This window comes from Bactrocera dorsalis, chromosome 2, assembly GCF_023373825.1.
Source record: "Bactrocera dorsalis isolate Fly_Bdor chromosome 2, ASM2337382v1, whole genome shotgun sequence".
Taxonomy (NCBI): Eukaryota; Metazoa; Arthropoda; class Insecta; order Diptera; family Tephritidae; genus Bactrocera; species Bactrocera dorsalis.
The window spans coordinates 77,736,716-77,756,755 of record NC_064304.1 but is presented as its reverse complement, the minus strand read 5'-3'; the positions used below and the strand labels follow the sequence as shown (position 1 = coordinate 77,756,755).

Below are 20,040 nucleotides of genomic sequence, written 5' to 3'. Positions count from 1 at the left end.
AAATCCGCACAAAGCAATTATATTCTGTACTCGTCTGTCCCTGCCCCATAGATCACGACGTTGTTATTATAAAAGTAGCTTCAAGTTTAAAGTCTCAAACCATTGCTATTCGTTTGGCAAGTCGTGCGTATACGCCCGGTGGTTTTGTCTTAACTTTAAGTACAGTGTGTTCAACCAGGACAATTTTCAAATCCTGTGCTGTATTCCAGTGTTCAGTTTATAACCATGTCAAGTAATAACGAAACACAGAAGTTAGACCTTTCTTTAATTAAGGAAACAGCTTCAAAAAAACATAAAAAATATTCAAGATCATTTCCTGAATCTGAAGGCGATGAAATTGTTATCTCCGGAATGGCAGGAAAATTTCCAAACTCTCATAATATTGCGGAGTTTGAGCGAAATCTCTACAATAAGGTGCATAACATATTAAAATACTCGTATATAATATGAAAGATGTGATTACATGAATTTAACATGAGTTTAAGATGTGAATTTGAAAATAACATATGAATAAGAATTTCTTATAAAATTATAGTTTGATGTAAACAAAACACAAATGTATGCACGAATAAGTCGTTTTTATACCAACAACTAAAAAACTATATATGAGTTTTCGAAAGACTTTGTACACATAAACTTATTGGTTTCTATTGAATATTTGATCCATAAATAATGTTTAAATATCAGTTATACTTCACAACCGTTAAAAAGTAATGCTTGAAAAACAAAACAGCTACTACTACTACTTATCGGAAGAAAGTTCTAACATAAATTCAGAGGTCAGAGATTCGGTATAACTATTGCATTTTTTTTTAATTTTTTGATAATTGTTTATCCTAACATTCTAAAAAACGAAATCAGTTTTTTTTTACCAAACCCCAAACATCCCGTTAGAAAGTTTAGCTTAATTAAAATATTTATATTGTATCAAGCTTAATTTTTCCATTTAATGCCTGCTATAGACTTTTTATACTATTAAATTAATTTATTTATAATTATACATTTGCTGTAAAAAAACTTGGACAAACTTGGAATAAAAGTCCGGGAAATTCCTTCAGGTTGTGGAAAATCTTTATATTAAAATATTTTGTGAAATAATTAAACTTTGTTTTTTTGCTTTATTTTAGTTTGCGTCTGTTACAATTATCTTTAAAAAAATTAGTTAATGTCCATACATTTACAATTACAATATATATTGTAAATATATTTAGTGTTTTAATAAATTATAATAATTTTTTTTTACAGATTGATATGGTGGATGATGATGAGCGACGCTGGCGGCATTTCCATCCCGAGATCCCAAAGCGATCAGGAAAAATTTACAATTTGGAAAAATTTGACGCAACATTTTTTGGCGTTCATTTTAAACAAGCCCATACGATGGATCCTCAAACACGTATTTTAATCGAGACTGCATATGAAGCTGTAATAGATGCCGGCATAAATCCGAAAAGTCTATGCGGTACAAAAACTGGTGTTTATATTGGTTCCTGTATATCTGAATCGGAGAAGACATGGTTTTATGAAAAAGTGTCTTCTGGTGGTTTTGGTATGACTGGATGCAGTCGAGCAATGATGGCAAATAGAATTTCGTATTGCTTAGGCTTACAAGGCCCATCCTTTTTATTGGATACAGCTTGTTCTAGCTCAATGTATGCCTTAGACAATGCTTTCTCCGCTTTGCGTAATGGAGAAATAGACGCAGCTATTATTGGTGGATCAAATTTAATATTGCACCCATTTGTAACACTCCAGTTTGCCAGGTAAATAAGCAGAGGAACCTGTGTTTCCATTCATTGTTGTATTGTTATTTTTGCGGTATTTAAAGTATTCATAAATCTCTTAATCAACGGATATTACTGTAAATATAACTTAGTTAAATAATTTTTTTTAATTTTTAAGACTTGGTGTACTTGCTCCTAATGGCTATTGTCGACCTTTTGATAAAAATGCATCTGGGTATACGCGATCTGAAGCTATAAGTTGTCTATTCTTACAACGTAAACGTGATGCTAAACGTATATATGCTAGCGTTGTTTACTCGAAAACCAATTGCGACGGGTATAAACCGGAAGGAATTACCTTCCCGTCTGGAAAACTTCAGGAGCAACTTATTGCTGAGTTTTATAATGAAATTGATATAAAACCTAATGATTTGGGTTACCTAGAAGCCCACAGTACTGGAACTGTGGTCGGAGACCCCGAAGAATGCCGAGCAATTGACAGCATATTATGTAGTCGGCGTGAGAAGCCTCTATTAGTTGGTTCAGTAAAATCAAATATAGGTCATTCGGAGGCAGCTTCTGCTGTTTGCTCTTTGGTGAAGGCATGTTTAGCATTTAAAAATGGGAAAATTGCTCCAAATATTAACTTCACAGAAGTAAAACCAGAAATTACTGCTTTATCGGAAGGCCGTCTGATTGTCGTAAAAGATGTCGTTGACCTAGAGAAATCATATATAGCTGTGAATTCTTTTGGTTTCGGTGGTGCCAATGCCCATGTACTTTTGAAAGGTTATGACAAAAAGAAAATAAATTGCGGAGTGCCAAATGATGATATACCAAGGTTACTAACTTGGGCTGGAAGGACTGAGGATTCGGTTAATTATGTATTCAACGCTATAGAAAATCAACCCTTGGATGCCGAATTTTTTGCTTTATTACATAATATTCAAAAGGAAGAAGTTTCTGGCATGGTGTTTCGAGGATATGCAGTTTTTGTAAAAAATGGAACCGACCTAGTGAAAACACAGGTCAGAGATGTACACCATTTCACCGGTATAAAACGTCCTATAGTCTGGGTGTTTAGCGGAATGGGTTCGCAGTGGGCCGAAATGGGAGCATCATTGCTTCAGATTCCTACATTTTTGCATTCCATTGAGCAGAGCCATAAGACTCTACAATCGAAAGGACTTGACTTAATGAACATACTCACATCCGCAGATCACAGTACATTCGAAAATATAATGCACTCCTTCGTAGGAATAGCCGCAATTCAAATCGGATTGGTAGATGTCTTGCGCTCATTAAACATAGAGCCCGACTACATTATTGGTCATTCAGTAGGTGAGTTGGGCTGCGGCTATGCCGATGGATGCTTTACTGCAGAACAAATGATTCTAGCTGCTTATTACCGTGGAAAAGTCAGTCTGGAAATTGAGAAAATAAAAGGATCAATGGCAGCTGTGGGAATGGGGTATAGGAAGATTATTAATATAATTCCAGATGGCATTGAAGTAGCTTGTCGGAATAGTGCGGAATCTTGTACCATTTCCGGGCCAGCTGAAGATATAGCAAAATTTGTGGAAGAGTTAAAAGCTAAAAATATTTTTGCGAAAGAAGTACCTTGCTCAAATATTGCTTATCATTCTCGTTATATAGCTCATATGGGTCCTGATTTGTTTAAATATTTACAACAAATCATACCAGATCCAAAACCAAGAAGTTCAAAATGGTTGAGTACAAGTGTACCTAAAGAAGATTGGGAGCAATTTGGACGTAATCTATGTTCAGCAGAGTATCACACCAACAATCTTCTGAATAGCGTATTATTTGAAGAAACATTTGAAATGCTACCCAAAAATTCTTTAACTATTGAAATTGCACCCCACGGATTACTCCAAGCAATACTCAAACGTTCAATGCCCAATGGTATTCATATTCCGCTCACACAACGGAACAACAGCAATAATACCCTGTTTTTCCTCACGGCATTAGGAAAGTAAGTACTCTTATTGTTGACTTAACGTTTTTTTAATCCCAGGCCGTAAAAAGAATTGCATTTTTTTAAAGAAACCTATTACACGCATATTTAGTTCGCATGCTAAAGTCATAAATTATATATAATTATAAATAATATTTTATTAAATATTTGCTTTTAGATTGTTTAGCAGTGGGGTAACGTTCCCGGTAGAAAATTTATATTCGAAAATTGAATTCCCAGTATCGAAGGGTACTCCTGGAATCAGCTCGTTAATTCGCTGGGATCATAGTGAAGACTGGTTTGTGACGAAATATGAGAACATGAAAACTAAATCGAGTGGAGAACGCTTATTTAAAATAAACTTAAGTAGCGATAATGAGGAATTTATGAGCGGGCATGTTATTGATGGGAAAATACTAATTCCGGCTACATGCTACCTTCAATATGTTTGGGAAACATTCTCTTTGATGTATCATGGTCCAAGCTACATGGATGTTCCGATTGAGTTCGAGGACGTACGATTCATACGTGCGACAAATATGACTTTGAATGGAAGTGTGGAACTGAATGTAATGATTCACTATGGAACAGGGCAATTCGAGGTAGGTTTAATGATATTTTGATACATAGTATTGCTCATATATATAAATATATAGGTGTGTTCCAGAAACCGAATGAAATGTTGTTTCGTTTTTTTACCAAACCGAGTGATTTCAATTTTGCAAACCGAATGATTTTGCTTATTTCGAAGCGTTCTATTCCACATTGAAACAGCTGTTTGAAACAAATTACATTTGTTTGCCGTTTGAAAATGTTTTACTTTTCAAAGAATTTAATTTTTCCAAAACAATGATTTCGCGTTGCAGAAAATTAGAACAAGGCCTTTCAAATCCATTTGAAGTTGCTAATCTGATGTTTAAAAACTTGCATTGACTTTTTAAATATAAATTTTCCACGGTAATGGTTGTTAACCAACGCTTCCTTAACTTTCACAAGGTCTCCAGAGCCCGTGCTGGAGCACTAGGCTGCGGCGCAAGGACTCTGATTAGATTGGGATAAGAATGCCCATTGATAGGAGTTCATCGGCTTTACAGAGTCTAAAAATAAAATATAATTATGCTATTGAGAGTGAAGGCAAACACTTTTTAACTAACTTTGAGTGCACAGTGAGCGAGCTCAAAGCTGGTATTGCCGCTCTGCTGTCCGAGGGAATGCTAACCTTTTTAAAAGAGGCTGGAGGCTTCAAAGTAAAACATCTTCTGCTACCATAATTGCAGCTAGTTCTGCTTGAAAAATAATTTAATGATTTGGTATCATCCTGAAGCTAAAGTTAATATAATCAAACTATCCCTCCAACATTCCGCCGCCTAGATATCTCTTATTGTCATGTACGCAGAGAAGAAATCACTCGATATAAATTTTCCGTTTTTAATTACATTTACATATGTGAATTCGGTTTTCATAACAATTCATTTCGTTTCGAAATCATATAAAAAAATTATTTGATTTCTGTAACCGGCAAATTCAATTATTCGAATCCCTTCGTTGCTGCGTGAGAATTAAATACAGAGCATGGCTGACATATGTATATAATAGTATTTACTTTTTTTCCTCGCACCATATGGAAATCACAGTATAAATGAGTCTTTGTGGTTTAAAAATAAAAAAATGGTTCTTGCCTTATAATATGTTTAACGCACATATTCCAGAAAGTATTCCTGTTATATCTGGTGACAAGTTTTATTAGCATCTCTGTACAGAGTGTGAAAATAGTAAGATCTGAAAATAACCACGCCCACTACCGATATAACATTCATGCTTAAATCAATTAAAAGATTTATATATCACTAAATAAATGCTTCGGAGACATTACATTTTACACCTGGGATGGAAACGGTACCGGTTACACTCAGAAATGGGCAAAATCGAACAACAACCATTCCCGCTTCCCACATATCAATATTTTCTAATCCATATAAGACAATCGTATCGTAATAAAAATGTTGCACAAATAGTGCTTCTATGATATGTCATCCCACATAGAAAGTTATCCAAATCGCTCACCACTTTTCATGTCCCCAGATAAAGAACACGGTGATCTTAGATCTTAAACAGATATTTCATTTCCGAAAATGTCTGAAATTAGCCAGCGAAATATCCCAATCCCTATGTATATACTACATTTAATGATGGAATATATAGATATGCTAGAATTGAGATTTCTCTATGCCTGATATGTCAAATATAGTGACTTACGACATTCCAGTTCACTTTATACCTGATATATTTGTCTGATATTTTAGTAAAAGAAAGGGGCATGTTGAGGTTAATATGATATCGAGTCTCAAAATATGTCAATCATTTAACGATTTCTGACTATTTTATTGCCAAATATATGGGTTAAATGCATTATTTTAGATGTAATTCACACAGAAAAATAGGTCCATGGACTTCAATATTAACGGTAGGAGTGTTACCCGGAGTGTGTTTAGAAAATGTGATGTTAACTTTAAAATTAAAAATTTCGCTTGTTTGAAGAGCCTAAGTCTGTAACAGCTGCTACGCTTGGCGATTTTTGTTTGATAAAAGAAATAGACCAAGTAAATTGTTCGTGAAAAAAAATTTAGATGAAAATCGCTGAAAGAGCGAAAATCTATCCCAAAATCCAGTTTAAGAAGTGATTCGACCATTAGAAGAATAATAATAAATTAATAAATTGCGTTATTTTAAAAGACTTTGCGACAAATTGTTTCTCTGCATGAGAGCTGTCATCATAAAATTGCTTGGAAACATGTTCTTAAGTACATTTGAACAATTGATTTTTCCATAACCCTATTTATGCAATGTACCCAATATAATATTTTTCATCCATACAGACTTTCTATCTGACCTTAAATCGTTAAAATGATCAAATGTTTCATATATTAATAAAATATTTTAACAAAATATTAAATTTATCCTCTTTGTTTGATTTTACATTACATATACACCCTGTCAAGAAAGTATCAGGAATTCTTCATTTCTCCCTCTCATCTCCTGCTTATATGAAAGACTGGGTTTTTCTATAGGTTGGTACAACTGTCCTTAATTATGACGCCGAAAACCAGCGCGATCTGTCAACCAGGGTGTTTACAGAAGCTGTTTATGTCATCATAATTAAGGACAGTTGTACAAACCAAGGAAAAAAATTTACCTGTCTTCCATGTAAGCGGGAGTTTTAAATGAAGAATGGTCGATACTTTCTGGGCAGAGCGTACATATGTATTTCATTTCAGTTAATTAGCTTGATTTCAATATTTCGAACATTAAGCCTTAGACTCTTAGGACTATACTACTATAAATTAAAAGACACTAAATATGATTGTACTGTATTCGTTTTCTTTGATTGATTGACTTCTTTCGCAACACTTTTTTATATTAAGCTTTCGAACACCTGATAATTTGGGACGGCTTTGATGGAGTATAAAATGTTCGGTTACATCCGAACTTAGCCCAACTTACTTCTTATTTATCCCATTTTATTTTTTATAGATTACCGAGTCGGGAAACTTGGTAGTGACGGGGCGAATAAGAGAAATTGAAAATCCAGCAATTCCAAATATTCACGAACCATATAAGGATTCGGAATTCCCAATGTTATCTAAGAAAGACTTTTACAAAGAGCTTAGGCTGAGAGGATATCACTATAATGGTGCTTTCCGCGCAGTGACACTAGCGCGTGGAGATGGTTTATATGGAAAAGTAGAATGGAAATATAATTGGGTAACATTTATGGATGCAATGTTACAAATTGAAATTTTGGGAACTGATTCACGTGCCTTGCTAATACCAACAAAAATTCGGAAATTAAGGATTAATGGCTCTCACCATTTTGACCTCATGACTAAAATGGATCCTGAAAATAGAGTTTTTGATGTTTACGTTGAGCCTAAATATGATCGCATTGTTGCCGGTGGTATTGAACTAATTGGACTACATGCTAGCCCAGTTCAAAGACGTAAAGCTCCCGGAATACCTGTGCTCGAAAGATATCAATTTGTTTCACATTTTCCATCACCAACTCTGGATATAACAGAAGCAGTTCGTATGTGCGTCCAGTTAGCCCTTGAAACTACTCCAGTATTAAAACTAAAAATTGTGGAAGTAGGCGCGAAGAATAAAGAACCGGTCGTAACGAAATTTGTAGAAGCAGTTGAAGATTTACCATTGGTAACAGGGGATTTTCTGCTCTTTACAGATCAACAAGTTGATGATATAGCCGGTGTTCATATAGAAAATGCAAAATTTGTCAAACAAACCAACTGCCATTTTATAATTGCTAATGGTCTAAGCCATGAGGAAAACGTTACAACAGTAAAAGCAGCATATAAAAGTTTAGTTGAAAAAGGCTTTTTAGTTACGAGAGAAAACAAATTCAAGCCTACTCATAGTGCAACAACTTTTGAAAATTTCAATCTAATAGCAAATATCCGTTTGTGTGGTGATGAGCAACTGTTATTATTGCAAAAGGTTGGAAAAAAACTGACATTTGAGCCGTTAGTTATACAAATTTCTGAAGAAGATAATGAATTTGAATGGATTACCCATATACAAACATGTCTTTCTAACAAAACACCAGTTGTTCTATATTCCTACAACCAAAACTCAAATGGTATTATTGGACTTGTGAACTGCTTACGTAAGGAGCCAGATGGAAATCTAATTTCGTGCTTTTATATTGACGATAATAATGCACCAGCTTTTGATTTGGCAAATTCGTTTTATAACAGCCAATACGCCTTAGGACTTGCCATTAATGTATATTATCAGGTATTTATTTTTCTCACAAAAAATCGTATATGTATTTCATAAATGTTTATTGAAAATAGGGTCAATGGGGTTCTTATAGACATTTACAGTTGTTGTGTCATGAATCTCCACAACCAAGATCTGATCATATTTACGGAAACGTTATGCAACGGGGTGATTTATCCACTTTATGCTGGTTGGAAGGGCCTTTGGACATTAATAAATGCTCTGTTCGAATTGTGTATTCATCGCTTAATTTCAGAGACGTTATGTTAGCAACTGGTCGATTAGCTGTTGAATTGTACGGTAGTAGTCGTCTTGCTCAGTTATGTGTATTAGGCTTAGAATTCTCTGGAATAAATACAAAGACCGGTAGACGTGTCATGAGCATGGTAGCAAAAGCTGGTGTTGCATCGTATAACGAAAGTCCGTCGAAATTCATTTGGGATGTTCCAGATAACTGGACTCTCCAAGAAGCTGCTACCGTACCAGTTGTCTATATTACGGTATACTATGCGTTTTTTATGACCGCAGATATACGAAAAGGAAAAAGTATACTTATTCACGCTGGAACTGGTGGAGTAGGCATTGCAGCTATAAGGGTCGCCTTGGCATACAATCTTGAAGTATTCACAACTTGCAGTACAGAACTAAAGAAACAATTTTTGTTAAAAACATTCCCAAAATTAAAAGGTAATTGTTAAACTATATCAAATAAAAATAGTACTAAAAATGTTGATAAAAACTTAGAAAGTCACATTGGCAATTCTCGAGATACATCCTTTGAAACTATGATACAACATGAAACCAATGGCAAGGGCGTTGATTTTGTACTAAACTCTCTGGCTGAAGATAAATTATTGGCGTCAGTGCGCTGCTTGGGGTATGGTGGACATTTCTTAGAAATTGGAAAGTTTGATATGTCAAATGACACCAAACTTGGGATGAGCTGCTTCCTCAAAGAGATAACGTTCCATGGTGTTCTGGCCGACAGACTAGAATTTGCTTCAGATGAGGATATTGAAGTGAGTTTAAATTCATTGCAATACATTCGTCCGTAAACATGTGCCTTGTATATTTGTAGTATTTGAAACATATGGTGGATGTTGACATTGAAAAAGGAATTATTCAACCCCTTCCATGTACGATTTTCCCTGCACATGAAATTGAAGAAGCGTTTAGGCATCTCATAGGAGGGAAACATATTGGAAAGGTTTTAATTCAAGTCCGAGAGAGTTCCGAATCGAAACTAACGCTGCCAGTGAAAGTCTTAAAACAGATTTACTTTAAACCGGACGTTAGCTATATAATACCGGGTGGTTTAGGTGGTTTTGGCTTAGAGTTGGCTGATTGGATGGTAACACGAGGCGCACGTAAATTGATTCTGAGTTCCAGTCGGGGTATATCGAAAGACTATCAAGCTTACAGAATAGCGTATGTTACCAGTTGATTTATATTTATCTCCTGTTATTAGATTTCGAATATTAAATTTTTTTCCTTTATCAGATTATGGGAGAGCTACGGTTGTAAAGTCATTGTTAGCACTTTTGATATTAGCACGATTGAGGGCTGTATAGCTCTCCTTAATCTTGCTGAAAACGTGGGACCTGTTGCTGGAATTTTCAATTTAGCTGTCGTTTTGAGAGACGGAATATTTACAAACCAAACCAAGGAAAAGTTTTTAGAAAGCTTAGCTCCGAAAGCAATAGCAACAAAAAATTTAGACCAACTATCTAGATTACATTGTCCGCATTTGGAATATTTTGTTGTATTTTCGAGTGTTTCATGCGGGCGTGGCAACGCTGGACAATCTAATTACGGCATGGCTAATTCAATCATGGAACGAATAGTTGAAAATCGTGTTAAAGATGGTTATCCCGGAAAAGCAATCCAATGGGGAGCGGTTGGTGAAGTTGGTTTAGTGGCAGATATGGCTGAAGATAAAATTGACATGGAAATTGGTGGAACTCTGCAGCAACGCCTTTCATCTTGCTTATATGAGTTGGACACATTGTTATCTACCCCAGATGCAGTAGTTTCTAGTATGGTAGTAGCTGAAAAACGTTCCGGCCGCTTAGGTAATGAAAGCATTCTTGATACAATCATGAATATTATGGGCATACGAGATTTGAAGTCAATTTCATTGGGAACCACACTTTCTGAAATGGGAATGGACTCCCTCATGGCTGTCGAAATAAAGCAAACTTTGGAGAGAGATTTCGATCTTATATTAACACCACAAGATTTACGTGCCCTTACATTCCAAAAACTGCAAGAATATGCAGATGCCCGGGACAGAGAGAGTACGGACGCTGTTAAAATGATATTTGCTTCAGACACTAATCTTTTAGGAATGGAAATCTTATTAAGAAATTTGGGCGACGAAACACGTTGTAATGAAGTTATGATACCTCTTAAGACAGCGGCAGATGTTACAAAACAGTCTATGCCGCCAAACATTATAATACCAGGTTTAGAGGGTACAGCAGGCCAAGCTTGGTATAATATCGGATCATACATTAAGAATAATACAAATGTTTTACAACTCCACAAATTTAGTGAATGTACAACAGTTAAGGAAGTTGCCGAAGCATGTTTTGAAGTATGCAAATATTCATTATTCTGTGATAAAGTTATTAATGTTTCCTATGTTTTACTATTTTCAGGACGTAAAAGCAGAATTAAAATCTACAGAACCGTTTTATATCATTGGATATTCATTTGGATCATTTATTGCACTAAAATTAGCTGCAATGCTTGAAAAGGCTGGCTTTCGAGGACAACTCTTGCTCATCGATGGATCACCACATTTCCTAAAAAAATTAACCCTAGCGCACCTTGGGGAAGACTTCAATGATAACGATTTGTATAATTTACTCCTTTCAAGTATTGTGAAACAAATATTTCCGGAAGAAACCCAAGAATTAGTGGCTTTAGAATTCAGTGAACGGGAAGAACTAACAAACAAAATGCTTAAATTTGTGGAATATGTAAACAAGCAAGATTTATATAGCGAAGAATATGCAAAAAACATTGTGCATGCAATGTTTCGACGTTTACGAATGACGGCAAATTATGATCTAAATACTAGTGATATACTAACAACACCCATAGTTTTAATAAGGCCAGCAGAAGTATCTCTACAAGACATAGAAGAGGATTATTGTCTATCAAAAATTACAAAAGGAAAAATTGTTTTAAAAGTTATTGAAGGAAACCATACGTCAATGTTAGATAATCCATTGCTTCCACAATTAATTAATGAAATGGATCCCTCGCTTCAAGAAGATAAAAATTTTGAAGAATACATTCGCGATGTTAAGCCAATTACCCCCGTACTCTAAAAAAAATCCATACCCATTATGTTGTTGCATATATATATAATAAGATGTACATTTTTTGCTCATAATAAATAGATAAGATGCCCTTTACATTAAAACTAATTATATATTACCGTACTTTTATAAAAATTGCATGTGGGAATAAGGTACAAGAAACTAATTGCTTTTGTTGTAACGGGTGATTTTTTTGAGGTTAGGATTTTCATGCATTAGTATTTGACAGATCACGTGGGATTTCAGACATGGTGTCAAAGAGAAAGATGCTCAGTATGCTTTGACATTTCATCATGAATAGACTTACTAACGAGCAACGCTTGCAAATCATTGAATTTTATTACCAAAATCAGTGTTCGGTTCGAAATGTGTTTCGCGCTTTAATTTTGTTCAGCGATGAGGCTCATTTCTGGTTGAATGGCTACGTAAATAAGCAAAATTGCCGCATTTGGGGTGAAGAGCAACCAGAAGCCGTTCAAGAACTGCCCATGCATCCCGAAAAATGCACTGTTTGGTGTGGTTTGTACGCTGGTGGAATCATTGGACCGTATTTTTTCAAAGATGCTGTTGGACGCAACGTTACGGTGAATGGCGATCGCTATCGTTCGATGCTAACAAACTTTTTGTTGCCAAAAATGGAAGAACTGAACTTGGTTGACATGTGGTTTCAACAAGATGGCGCTACATGCCACACAGCTCGCGATTCTATGGCCATTTTGAGGGAAAACTTCGGACAACAATTCATCTCAAGAAATGGACCCGTAAGTTGGCCACCAAGATCATGCGATTTAACGCCTTTAGACTATTTTTTGTGGGGCTACGTCAAGTCTAAAGTCTACAGAAATAAGCCAGCAACTATTCCAGCTTTGGAAGACAACATTTCCGAAGAAATTCGGGCTATTCCGGCCGAAATGCTCGAAAAAGTTGCCCAAAATTGGACTTTCCGAATGGACCACCTAAGACGCAGCCGCGGTCAACATTTAAATGAAATTATCTTCAAAAAGTAAATGTCATGAACCAATCTAACGTTTCAAATAAAGAACCGATGAGATTTTGCAAATTTTATGCGTTTTTTTTTTAAAAAAAGTTATCAAGCTCTTAAAAAATCACCCTTTATCTCTGGGACTAACATAATTTAAGGATAGATATGCGTTCACTCTTCAATTACTTATGTTTGCAGTACAATAAAGCTAATTGGATTTTCCACGCATTTCTACTAATCGTCAGAAGAAAATTATTTCTGTCTAAATATTGTAATGCTATTATGCGTTCAGGATAATTCAATCAATGTTCAGCAACGAACTAAAGTAAGTCATAAGTTTGTAAGTATTTCATACATTTCATGGTTGCTTTAAGAGTTTTACAAAATTAAGTTCAAATGTTCTATTGAGGAGAGTAGTTGGGGCAAAGAATGTATTATATTCTCTGAGTGGGCTGGTCGGAATTTCGTAAATTTATTTATGCAAAACAGCTTCTCAGAGGAGCAGCTAGGGCATTTATTCGAAGCCAAATCGGTATTGGTGATTGAATATCATTAAAACCTGCTTTAATTGATAAATTAGAAATATCATTTTCATCAGCTGAGGCACTTAGACTTTTAAGGAATTGGCCAAAGAGACAAAACAATAAATTTTATTGAATTTTTAGATGCCTTAATGTAAATAAGGAAGCGGGAAAAACTGGAGGAAGCTGGCGTAATGGAATATTTATACTAGGGATTCCTTATTCAAAATTCAACAAGCAAGAAGTATAAGGGAATTAAAAGAGCAAGTAAAGATTTATGAGAAAGTACTAAAGGTCGAAGTTGCAAATGGAGTCAATTCAAGGAAGATAGGAAGGAAAATATTCAACATTTAATTGTAAACCGCACGTTTCAAATGCGGCGAAATTTCGCATATAACAAAGAATTGCACAAACCAAGAAATTAGAAGTTACTCGTACAAGTGCAACAAAGTCTGCCATAAACGCAACGAATGTCCGACGGTTCAAACGAAAAGTGAAAGCGATAATTTGAATACAATTGCCGAAATCAGAGGCCGACTTTGGACTAAAGTTGAAAGTGGTAAAGATAGGGCACGTAATTTTTCTTTCGCTGGTTGATACGGGCAGTGGATTGTGTTTAATCGGGGTAGATACAGTTTAAAAACTTAATCTTAAAGATAAACCAAACAAATATAAATGAGTGCTGGTCGGAATCGGTAACTCAGAAGTGGTCACGTTAGGTAGCTTCGAAACCAGAGCTAATGTAGATGATATTGAGAAAAATATCGTATTTGATATTGTCAAAAATTGGGATCTTCAATATCCGGCATTAATTGGACGTTCAATTTTGGGGCAAGTCGATTTAATGGTTAGAGAGGAGAGCGATAGGTTTCTGGTGAAGGATAAAGCAAATACTTGTCAAAAAGAATAAAATTTCCTCGGTAGAAATGAAAATTATTTTAAAGGACGATACCCCGGTGGGTCAGCTACCTAGGCGAGAATTATGTCAAGATCGATTAATCGTAGATGCCCAAGTAAAGCAATAGCTAGGTGAAGATGTTATTACTCCAGGTATATCCGATTACGCGTAACCGATTGTATTTTTGTCTAAAAAAGATAAACCGAAGCGGTTATGTTGCGATTATCGCAAATTAAATGAGGAAATTTTGTGCGATAATTTTCCAATGACATTTATTGACGAGGTAGTAGAGAAGCTCCACGGATATAAAGTTTTTATCATACTAGATTTGGATAACGAATTTTTGCATGTTCCTGTCGAAGAAAAATCCATTTGAATTTAAATTTGTGCCGTTTAGAATCTTGAATTCACCAGCAGTATTCTGTAGATTTATCCATGCGATTTTTAAAGACTTTTAGATAAGGGAAGTGTAGTCACTTACATGGATGATTTAAATATTCCATCTATAGACGAGGAAGAGGGGTTAATAAAAGTAAAGAAAGTTCTTATAGTAGCAACAGATGCTGGACTACTAATTAAGTGGAAAAAGATAGCACAATTCGTCCGTCGGTTGATAAAACCAGAGCAGTTAAAGCTTTTAAGCTACCTAGAGACAAGAAAACCATACAACAGTTTTTAGGGTTAACATCCTACTTTCGAAGGTTTATTCAAAACTATGCGCTAATGGCTAAGCCATTATGAGATTTTCTGAGAAAAGATCAACATTTTGAGTGGGAGGGAGAGCAAGCGATTGCTTTTGACCACTTAAGTCCACGCAATCAAAGGATGAAACATATCATCCAGTGCAATTCGCGAGCCTGAAAACAAGTTCAGCGAAAGAGAGCTATCATTCTTATGAACTTGAAGTGCCATCGTCAACGCATTAAAGAAAAGGAACGGACAAGTGGAAGGAATACATAGGGTAGTTATACCAATGTTAGCTAAATTATCTCATCCAAATACCTCACAGTGGTACAAGTACATATGTCGGGGACGGTCATCAATTTATAAATAATTGTCGAAATCGAAATACAAAACAGGCCCCATTTAAGATTTTAACATATTGCTACATGTGGGTAAAAGAAGACTTTGCCTTAAATGAAATTTTAGAGAATGAAGCAGTTAGTAAGCGGTGGAAAATTCAACAAGAAAATAGGAAGTAATTTAATAGGAAACGTAAAGAGGCAATCGAATATAACATATATAATTTGGTTGCAATCAGCAAGACACAATTTGGAAACGGAATGAAGTTCCGGCCTAAATTCTTAGGACCATAAAAAGTAATTAAATGATTGAAACACGGTCGATATAAAGTAGAAACGGTGGGAAATAATGAGCCATCTAAGGCTACATCGACCGCTGTTGTTTCATATGATATATAAAAAAGGGGGTAGTCTTTTTTATTTCCAAAAATCGGACTTGGTCATTTTTTCTTTTCTATTTATATCTAATATTGTTGTAAGTGAAATGTGAATATGGAGCTTTAGTTTCGTTTAATTTTATTCGTCATTTAGCTGTCCATTCACATGTGTTGTTGCAACTGATGCAGTCTGTGTTTTGCCGACAAACTAAACCGCAGTTTGGTAAATCGCACTTAAAGAGTAGGTAAAAGATGGGCGATGAAGGATCCTAACACACTATATGTTTGATTAGAACAAAACGGTCCTATTTTAAGATACTGTAATATGTGTTTTGGTAAAAGCAAATTGGCTTAGAAGTCCGTCATGGCAAATTTTATAAAAGGCTTTAGAAATGTCGAGGAAAACGGCTGAGCAAACTTTTTTTCTTGATGAATAGTCGTGAATGGATTACAGTCTAATTTTGTATCATATTAACTTATTTTGATAGTCATAAACTCACTTAGTTTTATTACTCTATTTTAGTACCTTTCAGCGAAAATTATACGTTAAAAATCGTCAAATGAGACATACATATGTAACATGTAATCCTAACTGAAGAGGCTAACTTTAATATAATGAGTTGATGGTTTAGACCCAGGCCAATTAATTTATATTTAATGTCAAACCATTAATATAATTTTATATACAAAGATACAATGTTATTTGAAAAATACTCTTTCCCAATTTCATTAAAATGTTTGTCTACGATGGACTCCTAGCTACTGAACCGATTTTAAATTTGATTGCACACCCTGTGGAATTTGATCAACCTTAAGAGATAGGATAGCTTATCCGTGCGATTCTGTAATGTGAGACAGTCTCAAGTCTCTAAATTTGAGATTTTAACCGTGCGATTCTGTACTGTGATACTGTCTCAAGTCTCTAAATTTGAGATTTTAAGTTAGAGACAATTTTTGAGACTTGAGACGATTTAGCTATTCTGTAAGTGACAGTCACAAAATCTATTACATTTCATCATTCAGAGATGTTTTTACACTTGAATGAAAATAATTATGTCGATAACAAATATTAAATTTTCTTTAACATAGTCAAAAAACATAATTATCAATAAAAATATATGTTGACTTTGTTTCATAATATTTACGAAATTTATGTAAAATTTATTTATTTTTAGCCTTTTCGTGTTTGAGTTGCTTACATAATATAAAGAAACGACAATCAATTAATATCTATGATGATCTCTATTCAGTATATTCAAAATGGCAGACAAGAGTTCTTTTTAGCTTTGTGACTAGCAGGTCTCAAATTTGAAGCAATATTTTGAGACTAACGCTAGAGACTGTTTAGTGAATAGTAACTAGTCACAAATTGAGATTTTACCTCAAAATGACTCAAATAGAGACTAGAGACTGGTTACTGAATCCCGCTATATATCTCAATTTATAAACGCATTACTACATTATTGCAAATTATTTGTATATTATTTGTCTATTATTTTAAAGTCACAATTATCCATTAGCTGAAAAAGATTCTAACATATGGTGGATTGGATTGAGTAAGTACTCAACAAATGACGCTATGTTAATAATGTAAACGTAGAAAGTACATACTTATATCCTAAATTTATTTTGTATTTGTAGTTGTATTTGTATTTGCATATTAAATTTAGCTTATACCTTAGTTTTAGAAATACGTAGTTATTATATTGGAGGATGGAGCGTGTTCACGCAAGTGAGGAAAGTTCTCAGATCGCCATTCACTTGGGAGTGACCAGAAACGATTCTTTTACATAAGACTCAAGCAGCTCACGACTTCCGGTCTTTGACCAAGTATCCTCTGGGAAGCCTAAGAACATCCATTCGAAGGCGAGCTAAAGTGAGCAGCAATAAAGTGAGAAGGCGAAACATCACCTGCATAGGGTTGTGCGCTGGGTTTGGGACCCGCCACGTAAAAAAACACCCCCAATGAAAAACCACCAACAGCCTCGGATGAGAGACCCCCCTTTTGATGACGACCATGGCAAACGAATTAAGGACTATGATTTGAGGGCATGCACCTGGAATGTCCGGTCCCTTAATTGGGAAGGTGCCGCTGCCCAGCTGGTTGATGTCATCGTGAAAATAAAGGCTGACATCACCGCCGTTCAAGAAATGCGATGGATGGAACAAGGACAGAGACGAGTGGGTCCTTGTGACATTTACTACAGTGGCCATATAAAGGAGCGTAAGTTTGTTGTGGGATTCGTGGTGGGAGAGAGACTCAGTCGCCGAGTACTATTATAATATACTATTCACCGCAGTGAATGAACATCTAGCCGCAATCCGCATCAAAGCGAGGTTCTTCAACATATCGCTGATTTGCGCCCACGCCCCGACGGAAGAGAAGGTCGATGTGACCAAAGATGTCTTTATGAGTGCTTGGAGCGCACTTATGATGTAAAAATCGTGCTTGGCGGCTTCAACGCCAGGGTGGGCAAAGAAGGTATCTTTGGCACTACGGTCGCTAAATTCAGCTTCCACGAGGAAACATCCCCAAATGGGTTGAGGCTGATCGACTTCGCCGGGGCCCGAAATATGGTTATCTGTAGTACTAGATTCCAGCATAAGAAGATACATCAAGCAACCTGGCTGTCTCCGGATCGAAAAACCACCAACCAGATCGATCATGTTGTGATAGATGGAAGACACATCACCAGTGTTTTAGATGTGCGTGCGCTCCGAGGTCCTAATATCGACTCGGACCACTATATTGTTAGAGCCAAAATTTGCACTCGCCTCTGTGCAGCAAAAAACGCACGCCAACAAACAAAAGGAAGGTTCGACGTCGAGAAGCTGCAATCACAACAGACAGCCGAACGATTTTCTACTCGGCTTGTACTCCTGTTCTCTGAGAGCACTCGTCAACAACTCGGTATAAGGGAACTGTGGGACAGCATTTCAAACGACTTACGTACAGCTGCAACCGAAACCATTGGTTTTCGGAAAGTGCAAAAGAACAGCTAGTACGACGAGGAGTGCCGTGTCGCAGCGGAGAGAAAACAGGCTGCCTACCTCGCAACGTTATGATCGACCACAACACGTACGGAATGGGATAGATACCGAGAGTTGAAGTGCTGCATTTGCAGACAGAAAAAGAAAGAGGCCGAAATGCGTGAGTACGAAGAGCTTGATAAGCTGGCCGGCAGGGGTAATGCTCGAAAATTCTACGAAAAGATGCGGCGACTTACTGAAGGTTTCAAGACCGGAGCATACTCTTGTAGAACCCCTCAAGGTCATCTAGCCACCGATGCCCAGAGCATACTTAAATTATGGAGGGAACACTTCTCCAGCCTGCTGAATGGTAGTGAACGCACAACGCCAGGAGAAGGCGAACCCGATACCCCAATCGATGACGATGGAGCAGACGTTCCATTGCCCAACCAGGAAGAAGTTCGAATAGCAATTGCCCGCCTGAAAAACAACAAAGCGGCAGGGGCCGATGGATTGCCAGCCGAGCTATTCAAACACGGTGGCGAAGAACTGATAAGGTGCATGCATCAGGTTCTTTGCAAAATATGCAACGATTGGAATTTAAGTGTGCTATGCCCAATCCATAAAAAGGATACCCCACAATCTGCGCCAACTACCGTGGGATAAGCCTCCTCAACATCGCATATAAGGTTCTATCGAGCGTATTGTGTGAAAGATTAAAGCCCACCGTCAACAAACTGATTGGACCTTATCAGTGTACCTTTAGACCTGGTAAATCAACAACCGACCAGATATTCACCATGCGCCAAATCTCGGAAAAGACCTGTGAAAGAAGAATCGACACACACCACCTCTTCGTCGATTTCAAAGCTGCTTTCAACAGCACGAAAAGGAGCTGCCTTTATGCCGCGATGTCTGAATTTGGTATCCCCGCAAAACTAATACGGCTGTGTAAACTGACGTTGAGCAGCACAAAAAGCTCCGTCAGGATCTGGAAGGACCTCTCTGAGCCGTTCGATACCGAACGAGGTTTCCGACAAGGCGACTCCCTATCGTGCGACTTCTTCAATCTGCTGCTCGAGAAAATTATTTGAGCCGCAGAACTTAATCGAGCAGGTACAATCTTTTATAAGAGTGTACAGCTGCTGGCGTATGCCGATGATATTGATATCATCGGCCTCAACACCCGCGGTGTTAGTTCTGCTTTCTCCAGACTGAACAAGCAAGCAACGCAAATGGGTCTGGCAGTGAACGAGGGCAAGACGAAATATCTCCTGTCATCAAACAAACAGTCGTCGCACTCGCGACTTGGCTCTCACGTCACTGTTGACAGTCATAACTTTGAAGTTGTAGATAATTTCGTCTATTTAGGAACCTGTATTAACACCACCAACAATGTCAGCCTGGAAATCCAACGCAGAATCACTCTTGCCAACAGGTGCTAC

General features: G+C 36.5%; 1 protein-coding gene across 1 annotated transcript; it reads left to right on the top strand.

The window, feature by feature from the left end:
• The first annotated feature begins 91 nt into the window (after window positions 1-91).
• Window positions 92-11,933, top strand: LOC105226031 (fatty acid synthase). The gene is made up of 10 exons (XM_011204772.4): window positions 92-414; window positions 1,246-1,763; window positions 1,903-3,720; window positions 3,881-4,304; window positions 7,234-8,511; window positions 8,571-9,183; window positions 9,241-9,515; window positions 9,575-9,924; window positions 9,997-11,092; window positions 11,157-11,933. The coding sequence occupies exons 1-10, from the start codon at window positions 226-228 to the stop codon at window positions 11,832-11,834; spliced, it is 7,239 nt and encodes a 2,412-aa protein (XP_011203074.2). The 5' UTR covers window positions 92-225; the 3' UTR covers window positions 11,835-11,933.
• Window positions 11,934-20,040: the final 8,107 nt, after the last annotated feature.

Excerpts from the sequence above, each read along its gene's own strand:
- LOC105226031 (XM_011204772.4), top strand. The coding sequence starts at position 226 with ATGTCAAGTAATAACGAAACACAGAAGTTAGACCTTTCTTTAATTAAG. Across the intron at positions 4,305-7,233 it reads ATGGAACAGGGCAATTCGAG|ATTACCGAGTCGGGAAACTT; the intron begins GTAGGTTTAATG and ends TATTTTTTATAG. Across the intron at positions 11,093-11,156 it reads TTGCCGAAGCATGTTTTGAA|GACGTAAAAGCAGAATTAAA; the intron begins GTATGCAAATAT and ends TACTATTTTCAG.